At 42.9% G+C, this 14,183-nt stretch overlaps 1 protein-coding gene across 4 annotated transcripts in view; it reads left to right on the forward strand.

The window, feature by feature from the left end:
- Positions 1–13,138, forward strand: part of KIF3B (kinesin family member 3B) — a 61,458-nt gene extending 48,320 nt beyond the window's left edge. For all 4 annotated transcript variants that reach the window (XM_028118536.2, XM_028118532.2, XM_088026744.1 and 1 more), the window contains 5 exons: positions 12–130; positions 5,513–5,626; positions 6,192–6,297; positions 8,423–8,601; positions 9,731–13,138. In XM_028118536.2, the coding sequence (XP_027974337.1) occupies positions 12–130; positions 5,513–5,626; positions 6,192–6,297; positions 8,423–8,601; positions 9,731–9,827 (615 nt within the window). In that variant the 3' untranslated portion in view covers positions 9,828–13,138. The remainder of the gene's footprint in view (positions 1–11; positions 131–5,512; positions 5,627–6,191; positions 6,298–8,422; positions 8,602–9,730) is intronic.
- The last annotated feature ends 1,045 nt before the right edge of the window (positions 13,139–14,183 follow it).

Genomic DNA, 14,183 nt, shown 5'->3' on the forward strand with positions numbered 1-14,183 from the left:
CTCGGTTCCAGCTCTTCTCCAAGCTTCAGGCGGTGAAGGCAGAGATCCATGACCTCCAAGAAGAGCACATCAAGGAGCGTCAGGAGCTGGAACAGACTCAGAACGAGCTCACAAGGGAGCTGAAACTGAAGTAAGTTCTGGACCTTTCATGGCACCCCCAGCCACTTGCCAGGTGGTGGTTTGTTGAGTAAGAAACAGGTCTCTAAAGACAGGGCCCCTGCCTACTCCCCACCTTGTCTGTTTTTTGTTTATTCTTGAGAAAGTCACTTTCTGTCTCTGGGTCCCATCTGTTAGGTGAATGACTTCACCAGATGATCTCCAAATTTCCTTCCACCCTACTTGCTTGAAGTTTTTAAAGGCTCCAGCCTCTATTGATAAGAGGAAATCTATTATTAACTAGAATTTTCTGAAAGGTTTAATGAACATCCAAATGCCCACCACCCAGATTCATTGATAAACAACCTTTTGTCATTTATCTTTCATAGAAATATTCTAAAATCTCATGTAATGTTTTTTTTTAAAGATTTTATTTATTTATTTGACACAGAGATAGAGAGTATAAGTAGGCAGAGTGGCAGGCAGAGGGAGAGGGACAAGCAGACTCCCCGCTGAGCAGGGAACCTGATGCGGGGCTCGATCCCAGGACCCTGGGATCACAACCTGAGCCGAAGGCAGACGTTTAACTGACTGAGCCACCCAGGCACCCCTAAAATCTCATGTAATGTTAACCTCATGTTATCTCATTCCTGCATACTCACATACATGATCCTAATGCTGTTTTAAAACATGCCTTACTGAGGTATAATTTACATACCATACAATTCACCTATTTATTTTTACTTATTTATTTATTTATTTATTTTTTAAAAGATTTTATTCATCCATTTCAGACAGACAGAGTCAGCGAGAGAGGGAACACAAGCAGGGGGAGTGGGAGAGGGAGAAGCAGGCTTCCCGCCAAGCAGGGAGCCTGATGCGGGGCTCGATCCCAGGACTCTGGGATCATGACCTGAGCCGAAGGCAGACGCTTAACGACTGAGCCACCCAGGCGCCCCACAATTCACCTATATAAATTAGTATACAAGTCTGTGGGCACCTGGGTGGCTCAGTTGGTTAAGCATCCAACTCTTGATTTCAGCTCAGGTTGTAATCTCAGGGTTGTAAGCCCGAGCCCTGTGTCAGGCTCCCCACTGGGCATGGAGCCTGCTTAAGATTCTTTCTCCCTCTGCCTGTCCCCGCCCCCTAAATAAATAAATGAATGAATAAAGTATACAAGTCAGTTTTAAAAATATGTATTTACAGGGTTATAAAACCATCACCACAATCTGATTTTTTTTAATTATTTTTTATTTTTTAAAGATTTTATTAATTTGACAGAGAGAGAGAGCACAAGAGCACAAGCAGGGGGAGTGGCAGGCAGAGGGAAGGAGAAGCAGACTACCTGCTGAGCAAGGAGCTCAATGCGGGACTTGATCTCAGGACCCTGGAATCATGACCTGAGCTGAAGGCAGAGGTTTAACTGACTGAGACACCCAGGCGCTGCTACTGCCATCTGATTTTAGAACATTTTTCTGTGTCTCCCTGTCCACCCCCGCAAGGAAACCCTGTACTAGTTAGCAGTCATTCCTTATTACCCGCCACCCTTCAGCCCTAAGTACCTACTAACCTACTTTCTGTCTCTGTAAATTTGTCTGTTCTGGACATTTCATATAAGTGGAATCTTACGATATGTGGCCCTCTGTGACTGGTTTCTTTCGCTTAACATGATGCTTCCAAGGATCGTCCATGTTGTAACATGTCAGGACTTCATTCTTTTTTATGGCTGAATGATACTGGATTTTATGGATATACCACACATTTTATTCATTTATCAGTTGATGGACATTTGGGTTGTTTCCAGTCCTTGGCTATTACGGATAATGCTGCTATGAACGTTCATGTACAAGTTTTTAGATGAATGTGTTTTCATTTCTCCGGGATATATACCTAGGAGTGGAATTGCTTAGGTCATATGGTAACTCTGTGTTTGACTTTTGGAGGAATTGCCAAACTGTTTTCCAGAATGGCTGTATCATTTTACATTTCCACCACCAATTTTTCCACATCCTGTTGACACTTGTAACTGTCTGTCCTTTTTATTATAGCCATCCTAATGGGTGTGAAGTAGTATCTCATTGTGGTTTTGATTTGCATTTCTCTAATGACTAATGATAGAATGTCTTTTTATGTGCTCTGGCCATTTGCATATCTTCTTTGGAGAAATGTCTGTTCAAATCCTCTGCCCATTTTAAAATTGGGTAGTTTATTGGGTCTTTTTATTATTGTGTTGTAAGAGTTCTTTCTGTATTCTGGAGACAAGTCTCTTATCAGATATGTGATTTGCAGATATCTTCTCGCGTTCTATGGGTTGTCTTTTCACTTTCTTTATGGCATTTTGTTTGCAGCACAAAGGATTTTAATTCTGATATAGTCCAATTTATCTATATTTTCTTTTGTTTAAACTTTTGGTATTGTATCTAAATTTTCCTATTCTGGATATTACATATCAGTTTATAATGGAATAATGTGGCCATTGGTGGCTGGCTTCTTTCACTTAGTGTAGTGTTTTCAAGGGTAATACATGTAGCACATATCAATAATTCATTCTTTTTTTATGGTTGAATAATATTGTATCATATGACTAATACCGCATTTTATGTATCCATTCATCAGTTGATAGACCTTTGGGTTGTTTCTATTTTTTAGCTAATCTGAACAATACTGTTGTGAACATTTGTGTACAAGTTTTATTGTGGACTTATGTTTTCAATTCCCTTAGGTCATCTTAGAGTCTTAAAGTTTGAGGTCTTACATTTAGATCTATGATTCATTTTGAGTAAATTTTTATATATGGTCTGTGGTAGGGTTCCAAGTGCATTCTTTTGCATGTGGATATCCAGTTGTCGCAGCACCATTTGTTGAAAGGGTCTTCTCTCGTTGTCTTTGCGCCCTTGTTGATCATAAATGGAAGGGTTTATTTCTGAACTCTCAATATTGTTCCATTGATCTATTTGCTTGTCTTTATGCCAATACCACACTGTCTTGACTACTATAGCTGTGTAGTAAGTCTTGAAATGAGGAAGTATGAGTCCTCCAACTTTGTTGTTCTTTTTCAAGATTGTTTTTGGCTATTTGGAGTTTCTTACATTTCTGTATACATTTTAAGATCATCTTGTCAATTTCTGTGAAAAAGCCAGCTGGGATTTTGATAGGGATTGTGTTGACTTTATAGATCCATTTGGAGAGTACTGTCATCTTAACAGTTAAGTGTTTTGATCCATTAACGTGGGATGTCTTTTTATTTATTTAGATCTTTAATTTCTGTCAAGAATGTTTTGTGGTTTTCAATAGACAAGTCTTTGCACTTCTTTTGTTAAATGTATACCTAAGTTGTTTGTTGTTTTTTTTTGCTATTGTATATGGAATTGTTTTTCTTAATTTTATTTTCAGAATGTTTATTGCTAGTGTGTAGAATTACAGTTGATTTTTGTATACACAATGATATCTTTCGACCTAACAAAACTAATGTTGTTCCTTAGTATTATCTCAGGCCTTACCCATATTCAGATTTTATGGGTTTGCTCATATTAATATCCAGATAAAGACCACATATTGCATTTGGTTATTATTTCTCTTCAGCTTATTTTAATATGGAGCAATCCCTTTTTCTTTTAAAAACTTTTTTTGCAGTTGACTTACTGAAAAGCCAGGACAGCCTGTAGAAATATCTCACAGTCTGGATTTTAACTGAAAGCTAGTTCTGAAGCACTAGTTCTCAACCTTGGCTGCACACGGAAATCATATAAGGAGTTTTAAAAAGGCCCCACCCCGAAGATTTTGACTTATTGGTCCTTCAGCTTTAGCAGGCACCAAATCATCTGAAGGGCATATTAAGTACAGATTGCTGGTTCTCATACCAGAGAGTCTGATTCAGTTCATCTGGGATGGAGCCTGAGAATTTAACATTTCTAACAAATTCTAGTTGTTGCTCCTGCTGGTTCTGTGAACACATGGTCTCTCATGAGGTCTGGGCAAGATATTTTTCAGAACTCTGTAAGTAATATTAACGTGTAGCCTGGCTTAAGAATGACTGAGTTAATGGTTTCAACCAACAATAATTTGTCTGAAATTATTATTTCATTAGGGGTTGCAAAATACTGTTTTTCTCTATCAGTCCTTCTACAACATTCACTGAGATTTTTCTTTTCTTTTCTTTTCTTTTTTAAGTAATTTCCACACCCAGTGTGTGGCTTGCACTCACAACCCCGAGATCAAGAGTCTCATGCTCTACAGATTGAGCCAGCCAGGCACCCCTAGCTGGAATTTTTCTTTAAAGAGCTCTTCAGAGGGATTCTTTTAATGACCAAGTTTTAAATTTGGAAGGAGCCCTTATAATTAAATGTGTCCTCTTTCTAGGTATGTACACCTAGAAAAGAAATCAAAACAAAATGTCGAAATATTAATAATAGCTATCTCTGGATAGTGAAATTGTATGTAGTTGTATTTTTCACATTTCCTACTGTAAATAGGACTTTTAAAATCAGAAAAAAACAAATATATGTCATAAAAATAATTTCTTAAATGTTTCAAACAAAATAAGTAGAAAGTTTCATCTCTCTGAAATATTTTTTCCCTAGGGAAGCCATTTTCATTGTTATATCTCTTATTTATATCTTTTGAATGAACAGTGAGTCAGCCTCTTTCTCACGGTCAGTACCCTACACGTCTGTGGTATTTGTTGTGTGTCTTTCCCACGTTAACACCCCGTTGACATTGTTCTGTCCTGAGGTTTTGAAAGCGTGAATGCAGAGATGTGGCAGGGGACAGTAGTCACCATGGAGAGACACAATCCAGTGGGTTCCAGTTTCATTGTTCGCCATGTTCCCCAGCACTTCTCAGACTGAGACTCTTCTCAGGAATGGTCTTTATTCTCAGTGCTCTAAGGGACTGAAATCCACTCAGTCTTGCTCTTTGTCCTGGTGATTAGAGTGGGAAGTTTTCTAGCTTGGGCATCGATCCATGGGAAGAAGACCGTTTACCTTCTAATCTGTTTTCAGCATTTTGGAAGTTGATGCGCTGGGTTGGCAGTACCAGTGGCCCTCTAAGAGACACTTCAGTTAGCGCATTTTCACTCTGATATAGTCCAGGCATGGCCACTTTTCTTCACTCCGTTCTCCTCCTCAAGCTGCTTCTCCTTGGGCAGAAGTGACCTCCCTAGAGTCCTAGGGCAGCCCACCATTGGCACCTGTCATATCTAAGAGGGCCACACCATTACCTCTCTGTCTCAGGCAGGGACCAAGTGTCATTCCTGTGTGTACCCTAACTCTCTGCCTGGTGGTCGGCCCACAGTGCCTGCCCGCTAAGTGTTTGCTGAGCGGCCTGACTCTTACGTGATGACTCCGTGTGTAGGATAGCCTGTGCCCCAGCTGTCTTCTTTGTCCACCTGTGTTCACTCATGTGTGTGCTCTTACAGGCATCTTATTATAGAAAACTTTATCCCTCTGGAAGAAAAAAGTAAAATTATGAATAGATCCTTCTTTGATGAAGAGGAAGATCATTGGAAATTACATCCTATAACCAGACTGGAGTAAGTCACTATTGATTTTAAGGTGGGGAGGAGGGGAAAAATGTGGGAAAGCTGGACTTGGCCCAAGGGGTATGGTAGGAATTGGGGGACTATCACAGTGAATTCATGACCTTTCCCAAGTTCCTGCATTTGCGCTTCCTCAGCTGTCAAGTGAAGCGTGCTAGGCCAAAGGAGGGGCAGTACCTAGATAGATGTCATATTGTATGGCAATCTGACACAGCGTTGAGGAGGACTTCCAGTCTGTGTCTGGGGTCTGCCAAGGATGTGGGGATGGGGAATATTGACATTTGTGCTTCACGCCTGCCACCTAAGAATGGGATGATGACTCTGATCCTTTTCAATTTAAGAGCTGTATGATGTTCACATTCGAATCAGAACGCAACTCAAACAGAAAATATAAGCAGTTCCTGCCCCATTTGCAAGGCAGCCCTCAGTCCAGGGAGTTACTAGGTTCAGGTTCTAGTTAAATAGGCTCAGTGTCTTCTGAGAGCTGGTTCCACAGGACGATCCTGGGACTGCGGAACACACTCCAGCCAGGGCTTTAACCACTGCAGTCCATTTCCAGGAATCAGCAGATGATGAAGCGGCCAGTCTCAGCTGTGGGATATAAGAGACCGTTGAGCCAACACGCAAGAATGTCCATGATGATTCGTCCAGAGGCCCGATATAGGGTGAGAAGATCATCCTTGTGTTTCTCTCCTCTTTTCAAGGAGGTTAGGTTTATGTAAACCCTCAGGCACCATTCCGCAAAGTCACAGAGTTTGTATCCTGCCTCTTTCCAGAGGTTCCTGAGGACATTTATATTAACATAACAATTATAACAAATAATAAATATACTAAGTAAATAACAATAGAAAGAACAAATAATTATGAATAAGAAGGTAAAATAGAATGAGATTTAGAAAATTAGGCCTAGGGAAGGAGGAGAGCACAAACATACTGTCAGTAATGGCCAAGAAACATCAACACGAAGCCTGAAAATGGCTCTGTGTGAAGGCTGGAGGGAAGGCAGGTATGTAATGACAGGAGATGGAGATGAATTAAAGAGCGGTCGGTACTTCCATTTAACGGGATGTGGGTCAGTCAGGTAGTTAGTTAGTTATTTATTTTTTAAAGATTTTACTTATTTGAGAGAGAGCAAGTGAGAGAGAGAGAGAGAGAGAGCACAAGATGGGGGAGGGTCAGGGAGAAGCAGGCTCCCTGCTAAGCAGGGAGCCCTATGTGGGACTCGATCCCAGGACCCTGGGATCATGACCTGAGCCGAAGGCAGTCGCTTAACCACCTGAGCCACCCAGGCGCCCAAGGTAGTTATTTAAAGTGACATAATTGAGGACTATTTAATGACCCAAACATTTTACAGCAATAATACTGTGCGGACTTCTACTCCTAAGCACTTGCTGTATGCAGGCCATGCACTCAGCCCTTTATTGCTTTCTCTAACTGATGTTCCTACCTCCTCTCTGCAGCAGGTCCTGTGGCTTAGTAGGTAGCTGGTAAGTGGATGGACCAGGAGACACAATGTATTATTAAGTTATGAAACAGTTGGTACTGGAAGTTTATGTATGAATTAAAGCTACTGTAAAATATAACAAAACGTGAACTGGTTATCTCTGGTTAATGGAAGTGCACTCGATTCAAATTGCCTTCTTTTTGCTTATCTGTATTTTATATCAGAGGGGAACCTGTGTTATTTTTTTAAACTGTTTTTGAGTCTCCCTTGGCCACCAGAGCAAAACAGATTGGGATTAATTAGTTCCTCAGGTACTGTTCTTCCTGGTGCTGAGTTGTTTAAAATAAAGGAAACAAAAGCAAAAAAGCTGCATTAGGTGGGGTTTTCTATAGCGGAAGGTGAATGATGTATCAGAGTCCTCAGAAGCATTTTCCTAGCAGTTTCAGAGGGTGCATCTCTTGCCCATTATTTCATGTCTCAAAACAAAAACATGATTTCAAAGCCTACAAATCAAAACACGTGGGTTTCCAGGGGACTAGCCTGATCCAAAGGTAGAATTTAAAGCAGTGGCTTCAGATGTTTTTAGCAATGGACCTAGTCCATGAAGAGAAACTTTAAGCAGCATCTCAATATATAACATTGATTGATGGAGCCCCTCCATCTCCCCACCTTCTCCCTGCAGTGGCCCTCCTGCCCCCTCTGGGGCTTGAACTCTACGGGGTGGGAAGAGCTGAAGGAGGAGATATGTACCATGGGTGTTCTTCCCTCTACACACTCATCTCCGTTTGTAGGAGCCAGGGAAAGGCCTACCACAGGCTATCAGGTGAAGGAATCCAGCCACAAGGCCAGTTCTGAGGCAGGGCCCGGTATGATTTATAAAATGTGGTTACAAGACACACACTGCCACATACCTTCGACATATGTACTCCCTACCTGCCTCCTTCCCTCAGCAACCAGAAGGTTCATCAGAGCTGCTGTGGGTGGTGAGATTATCAGTGATTACTGTCGTCTTCTTTATACCTTTTTGTATTTTCACATTGTCTGCAGTAAATGGGTTCTACTTATTATTTTTCCCTGCTTATTCCCCTTAGAGTATAATATATGTTCATTGTTTAAAAAAAAATTTTTTTTTTTTTAAGGAAATAGAGGAAAGCCCAGAGAAGAAGATAAAAAACATCTGTATCCTCACCAGGAAAAAAGTTATAAAACTATGTCACTACAGGCTCTTGGGAGGCTCTGAGTAGCAAGAAATGTGCAGTTCTGTTTTTTGGAGGGGGGCAGGTTTGCTTGTACTTTCTGTGTCTGATTAGAGGCCAGCCTCACTGGTTATGACTGTGCTCCTGCAGGCAGAGAACATCGTGCTGTTAGAGCTGGACATGCCCAGCCGGACCACCAGAGACTACGAGGGCCCCGCCATTGCTCCCAAAGTCCAGGCTGCACTGGATGCAGCTCTGCAGGATGAAGATGAGATACAGGTGGATGCGTCATCCTTTGAAAGCACGACAAATAAGAAATCGAAGGCCAGGTGAGTGGCTTTTGATGACCTGTGGTTAAACAGAACATGCTTGAACAAGGACAAATGAAGGTAGAGGTTTATCATGGAACGCTTTACAAAACACACCAGAAAATACTGCCATATTACTCCTATGTTTACTCATTTATTCCACAAATACTTATGGTTCAGGCATTATGTCAAGTCTAATGAACGCCAGAATGGCTAATGTGCCCAAGTTCCTACCATAAGGAGCATGTGTTCTCGTGAAATAGGGGACAGTTCTTTGGTCCCTGCCAGGTACTAGGCCTTTTTAAGTGCTTTAAAAAAATTCTCTGATTTACTGCAAAAACTTATAAATGTTATCATTAATCCCATTTATAAAATCTCTAAGGTAAGAAAACTGAGTCTTAGAGAATTTGTTAGAAAGTAGCCAAGGTCAAGGAAGTAAATCCAGAGCCAGGGTTCAAACCTAGGTGTGTCTAAATCCACAATCTAGGCTCTGAGCCTCACTGATGAATTTACCTCATTTAAATAACCCATTAAATAACCAAGTACTTAATTTGGTGCTAAATTAGAAATTCTGTCCTATTAAATTTTGGATTAGAAGCTTAAGGACAGGGGTGCCTGCATGGCTCAGTCGTTAAGCCTCTGCCTTCGGCTCAGGTCATGACAGGGTCCTGGGATCGAGCCCTGCATCGGGCTCCCTGCTCTGTGGGAAGCCTGCTTCTCCCTCTCCCACTCCCCCTGCTTGTGTTCCCTCTCTCACTGTGTCTCTCTCTGTTAAATAAATAAATGAAATCTTGAAAAAAAAAAAAAAAGCTTAAGGACAACAAATGGGTGAAAACGAAAAATGGAAGAAATTCTACCTGCAGACAGTATTTTTTTACCAATTTGGAAAAGACAGTGAAGATCTGATATAAATGGAAGAACAGTTGCCAAGAAGCCGGTCCCTTCCCTGAGGTGTCACGCCTCGGTTGGCGGGTCATGCTGGCCATGCACAGAGGGTCAGGCTGTGCCGGTCTGGTGGTTTTACAGTTGAAGGTCTACTGGCGTTCAGGCCAGTGAGGAAAGGCTGAGGGTACTTGGCGAGAAAGGAATCTGATCTGTGTTGGGGACGGAGACGGGACGTGACATGTAAACATGTGCTTGATTTTTGCAGGCCTAAAAGCGGAAGGAAGTCGGGACCCTCCTCCTCTTCCTCAGGAACCCCTGCATCTCAGCTTTATCCACAGTCTCGAGGACTGGTTCCCAAGTAAAGCCAGTTCCTCCTCTCCCAGGGTGTAAATAGCTTTTGCCTTCTGAGAGAAGAGACGAGCAAAAACCTGCAGAGAGGACTTCAAGCCCAAACTCAGAACCATGCCCTTGGGGAGAAGCTTTGGCCTCTTTGCAGATTAACCATCGTAATCTGGTTGACATGTGCTGGTGCTCATCTGGCATGCAGCAACTCTGGGAGATGTCCTTTAATTAGCATCTCAGAAATGCATGGGTAAGGTAAAGTGTGATAGTCGAAATGGAAAGCAAGAGAATGACCAGTGACCTTGCTTCCCTCCTCCCTTGCCTTCTCCCTTCCCTCGCCCTCCCTCCCTCACCCCTCTCCTTTTCTAGCCTGTTCTTTGTGCTGGGCTCCTTTCTTGTTGAACAACAGGGCAGAATCAGGAGTCACCTGAGCAGGACCAAGTCTGTGGAGCCTCAGGATAAAATGACAGTGAGGTTGAAAAGTAAAAGCCCTAGAACTTGAATAGGTGCTTGTTCCTGTAGGTAGAATGAGAATTCTCATTTGGATCCAAGCCCCCGATAGGCTCCACAGGCCTTTGGGATCTGCTGAATAAGGAAATGTTTTCCAAGAATGTTGTGAAGCAATAGAAACAACATTCCCTTTGCCTCCTTGGAGAGTTTAGGGAAACAGCTTCTTTAAAAACCTTAAAACCTTGACCATCCTTGTCAATGACATAAATCTGTAAGCTGATGCCATGTCCATACACTGTGTCACTTTACTTTTCATTTGTCACCATCTTTTCCCTTGCACACGTCCTCTGAGGGTCCCTGCCTGGGCCCCTCCTCTGCCCGCAGAGCATGTTCAGCCGTGGGCCCATTTTATGGGAAAAGGGAGGTTGGCTTTGTTTTCTCTGATGGGACAAGAGTTGGGGGAATGAGACATACAGTGGCACTTTTGAATTCCCCATTTTGTTCCCGGTCTGCATCTAAGGGTGATTAGGCAGTGCGGAGACAGAGATGTGGGACTTGGGGCGGTGGGAGAGGAAGGTATAATGGATGGGAGCAGAGGGGTCCTGCCTGCCTTCCGCAGAACACTCACCTGAGGCTAGAACTGTGGCTCCCTGTGGGCAGAGCTGAAGGTGGTGGCCAGGGGTGGCTCTGTGACTGAATAAGCTCAGAGGAGAGAGTTAGAAATTCCCGTTTACGTATACTAGTTCGGTTTATAAGTTTTAGTTCTCTGTATTATTGAAATTCAAAGCTTCATTTTGTGTTGGTCATTAGGTGAATGTTACTCATTTTCCCCCCAAGAGAAGCTCATAAGTGTGTGTGGGTGTGCAAGCACAGTGGTGCCTGTGTCCTTTGAGTTTGTCCATGTGTGTCTGTAAGAGAGAGACAAAGGACTTGCCCAGTTTTAGAAATACGCTAATGTGCAGTTGTTGCCTTTGTCTGTATTAAAGGCCCATTGGATGACTAATGCAGGCTGGAAGTGCTCCCATGTGAGTGTCTGAGTCCACGAGCCAAGCCTGAGGGGACAATAGGAGTCCTCAGGTCTGCCACACTGGTGCACCTTGCTGGCACGGTGCCTCCGGAAGGTGGCGACTCAGGTGGGCCTTGAGTTATATTTTAACTCAGCTGCTGAGTTCCCAGGGCACATTTCTGGATCAGAACCCGTGGGAAAGAGGAGGTACCAAGTGCAATGTCTTTGCATTCTACAAATGGAGATCTGGCATCTGGCAGCTTATCTCCTTTTTAGTTTCCATTCTTTCTGAAACCCAGGGCCCTTTTCAGCAATTCCCAGAGCATAATGGAGCCTTCCCTCATCTTTCTTGGGATCACACCCTGCTTCTTATTTATTAAGAATTTACCTGTTTGAATAGGAACCAAATGATGAGGTGGATAGTCTAAGATGGTTATCTGCCAGTTAGACCTTTCTCTTGCACCACATTCCCTCAAAGCTAGTCCGAATTCCATAGGCTGAAAATATTCATCTAGTACATCTGAGAACTGAACACTGCAGATAACACTGTACCTTAATACCGATGTCTTGAGGTGGCTATTCTGAGCAAGAGTGGTTGAGTGACCGTGGAATTTTTCTAAGAGGGCAAAAGAAGAAAGCCAAGTGGGCAGGCAGGATTATTAAAGCAAGCTTGCCTTATACACAGCTGTGTTTGTCTGGCAGTCTGTGAGACCAGGTAGAACAGCTGTGAGGAGGTGGAGCTGTCCCTCCCCAAGCAGTCTCTGGTGCTTTTCTTCTCTCAAAATGGATCCGATAAATATTTGAGTAGAGCAGACAGGAGCATGTCTCACTGCTACCAGAAAGCTGCTGCTTTGGGCTCTGAGTTGAGCCAGATGTGTAGAGGACCCACCTGGTTTTCATGTCTGTAGTTATGCTATGTTCCAAGCCATCTGAGGGTCTTCGTGCAGGAGCAGCTAGCGAAGTCTGGAAGCAAGTCTGAACAGGATCTAAGAAGATCATCTGGGAGAAGAGGTTGAGACTGTGTGTGCAACCCTCATCAAGCCCCATTTTTCTCTGATCAATAAGAATGTATCTGGCTTCCTATTTGAAAGTCACATGTCTCCCAGATCCCTGGATTCAGAACCCAAGGCCACAAATCATAGGCATGAAGCACTTTTCTTAAGACTCTGACCTAACGTTGGATTGTTCCCCATCGAATGCCTGCATGCTGCTTGAATTGTACCACCCACACCTCCATGACCAAGGGCGTCAGAGAGTTCTGCAGTTCAGGCCTGGGCCACTCTCTGCTTTTCCTGTCTGACTCTTGTAAGGCCTCCCTCACTGAATGTAGAATTGTTGCCAAGCTTTTGAGAAGTGTCGATTCCCCACTAATATGGGATATCAGTTCTGCCTCACATTTCCCACTTACAGTCCAGGCTCATTGCAAACAACACCTTGGGCCATCTCAACACCATCAGTGGACAAAAATGGGGCTATTAATATACTCTAAAAGCCATAATCAAAGTGCTCAGAGGGAACTGGATAAGGACAGTGGGCCTGGCTGTTGTCTACTGCACATGGTTTGGTCCAGTGCTGTTTGGAAATCTGCTCCCTTTCTCCCTGCCCTTGTTTTCTTGAATGAAATGCTTTTGAGGTTATTTATGAAAGGAGTGATCCTGGGGCAGGCAGGGGGCAGTGGGCTTTATGGCTCTTTGGAGTTACTGTTGATCTTGACCTTCTCTTTGGCTACCTTTAGACAAAGAATATGCCAATACTTGGGGCTCTAAGTTTTACAATTGATATTTATTTGTATCATCTCTTTGTCTAGGAATGTAAAAGTGATTCTAAACTAAGATGTGTAATAAAAATCAATCAGATTTATTGTACCTACAAAAAGGTGTCCTCATAAATGACTAACGCTTTTGAAAATGACATGCCCGTGGCCGACACACTGCCATTTTCTTTCAATGTTTAAATTTTTCTGGTGAAAGGGGGGTGGGAGTGGAAAATGAAGACTGAGTTGGAAGGCTGGCATTAAAAAAAAAACCAGCAACAAGGTAAAGGGACATAAAATGAAGAAAGAGTGACAAATAAGTGCTTTTCATGTTTTTCCATGGAGGTTCCTGAGGTAGGCCTGGGCAACAGGCATGGCATTTCTTTTAACTTCCGTGTTTTGCGTTCAAAATTTCTTTTAAGTTCATTCCATATTATACTTTAAAATGTGTCCTTTTTTTTTTTAAACACAAAAATATGTTATTTACCATCAGCTAAAAAAAAGAAATACCAGAAACGGGCCACTTGTTGCTCTCGTGGTCTCTCATGTGCTCAGGCCTATTGGACTGTACCCCCGGGAGGTTGAGAAGAAGGGGCACAGACCCTGGACTCTTGAGCTGGGTTTGAGTTCTGATTGTTTGCTTTCTAGCTATGTGACTGCGAGGAATTTAATTTCCCTCTCTGAACCTTGGTGTCCTTGTCTATAAAATAGGGTAGAAATCCCCACCTTACAGGGCCGTTGTGAAGATTAGCAATGCATTTGAAGCAACAGCACACAAGTATGTGGACTATAGCAGCCATTTAAAAATGTGGTTATTGTTGTGACGTGGCCCTGTGTTCAGAAGACTCCATGAATAGTTTGTATCCCAAGAAACTAGAAGCTATGACTGGGCATACCATGTTTAGAAAATCCTAGGCCTTGGGGTGCCTGGGTGGCTCAGTCGTTAAGCGTCTGCCTTCAGCTCCGGTCATGATCCCAGGGTCCTGGGATCGAGCCCCGCATCAGGCTCCCTGCTCTGCGGGAAGCCTGCTTCTCCCTCTCCAACTCTCCCTGCTTGTGTTCCCTCTCTCGCTTTGTCTCTGTCAAATAAAATCTTTAAAAAAAAAAAAAAGAAAATCCTAGGCCTTTACAGAAAAGCTGCTAACCATTTAACAAATATAGGTGAAG

This window comes from Eumetopias jubatus, unplaced genomic scaffold (assembly GCF_037043125.1).
Source record: "Eumetopias jubatus isolate StellerSeaLion01/CBP00866 unplaced genomic scaffold, mEumJub1_p1.0 scaffold_9, whole genome shotgun sequence".
In the NCBI taxonomy this organism is placed as follows: domain Eukaryota; kingdom Metazoa; phylum Chordata; class Mammalia; order Carnivora; family Otariidae; genus Eumetopias; species Eumetopias jubatus.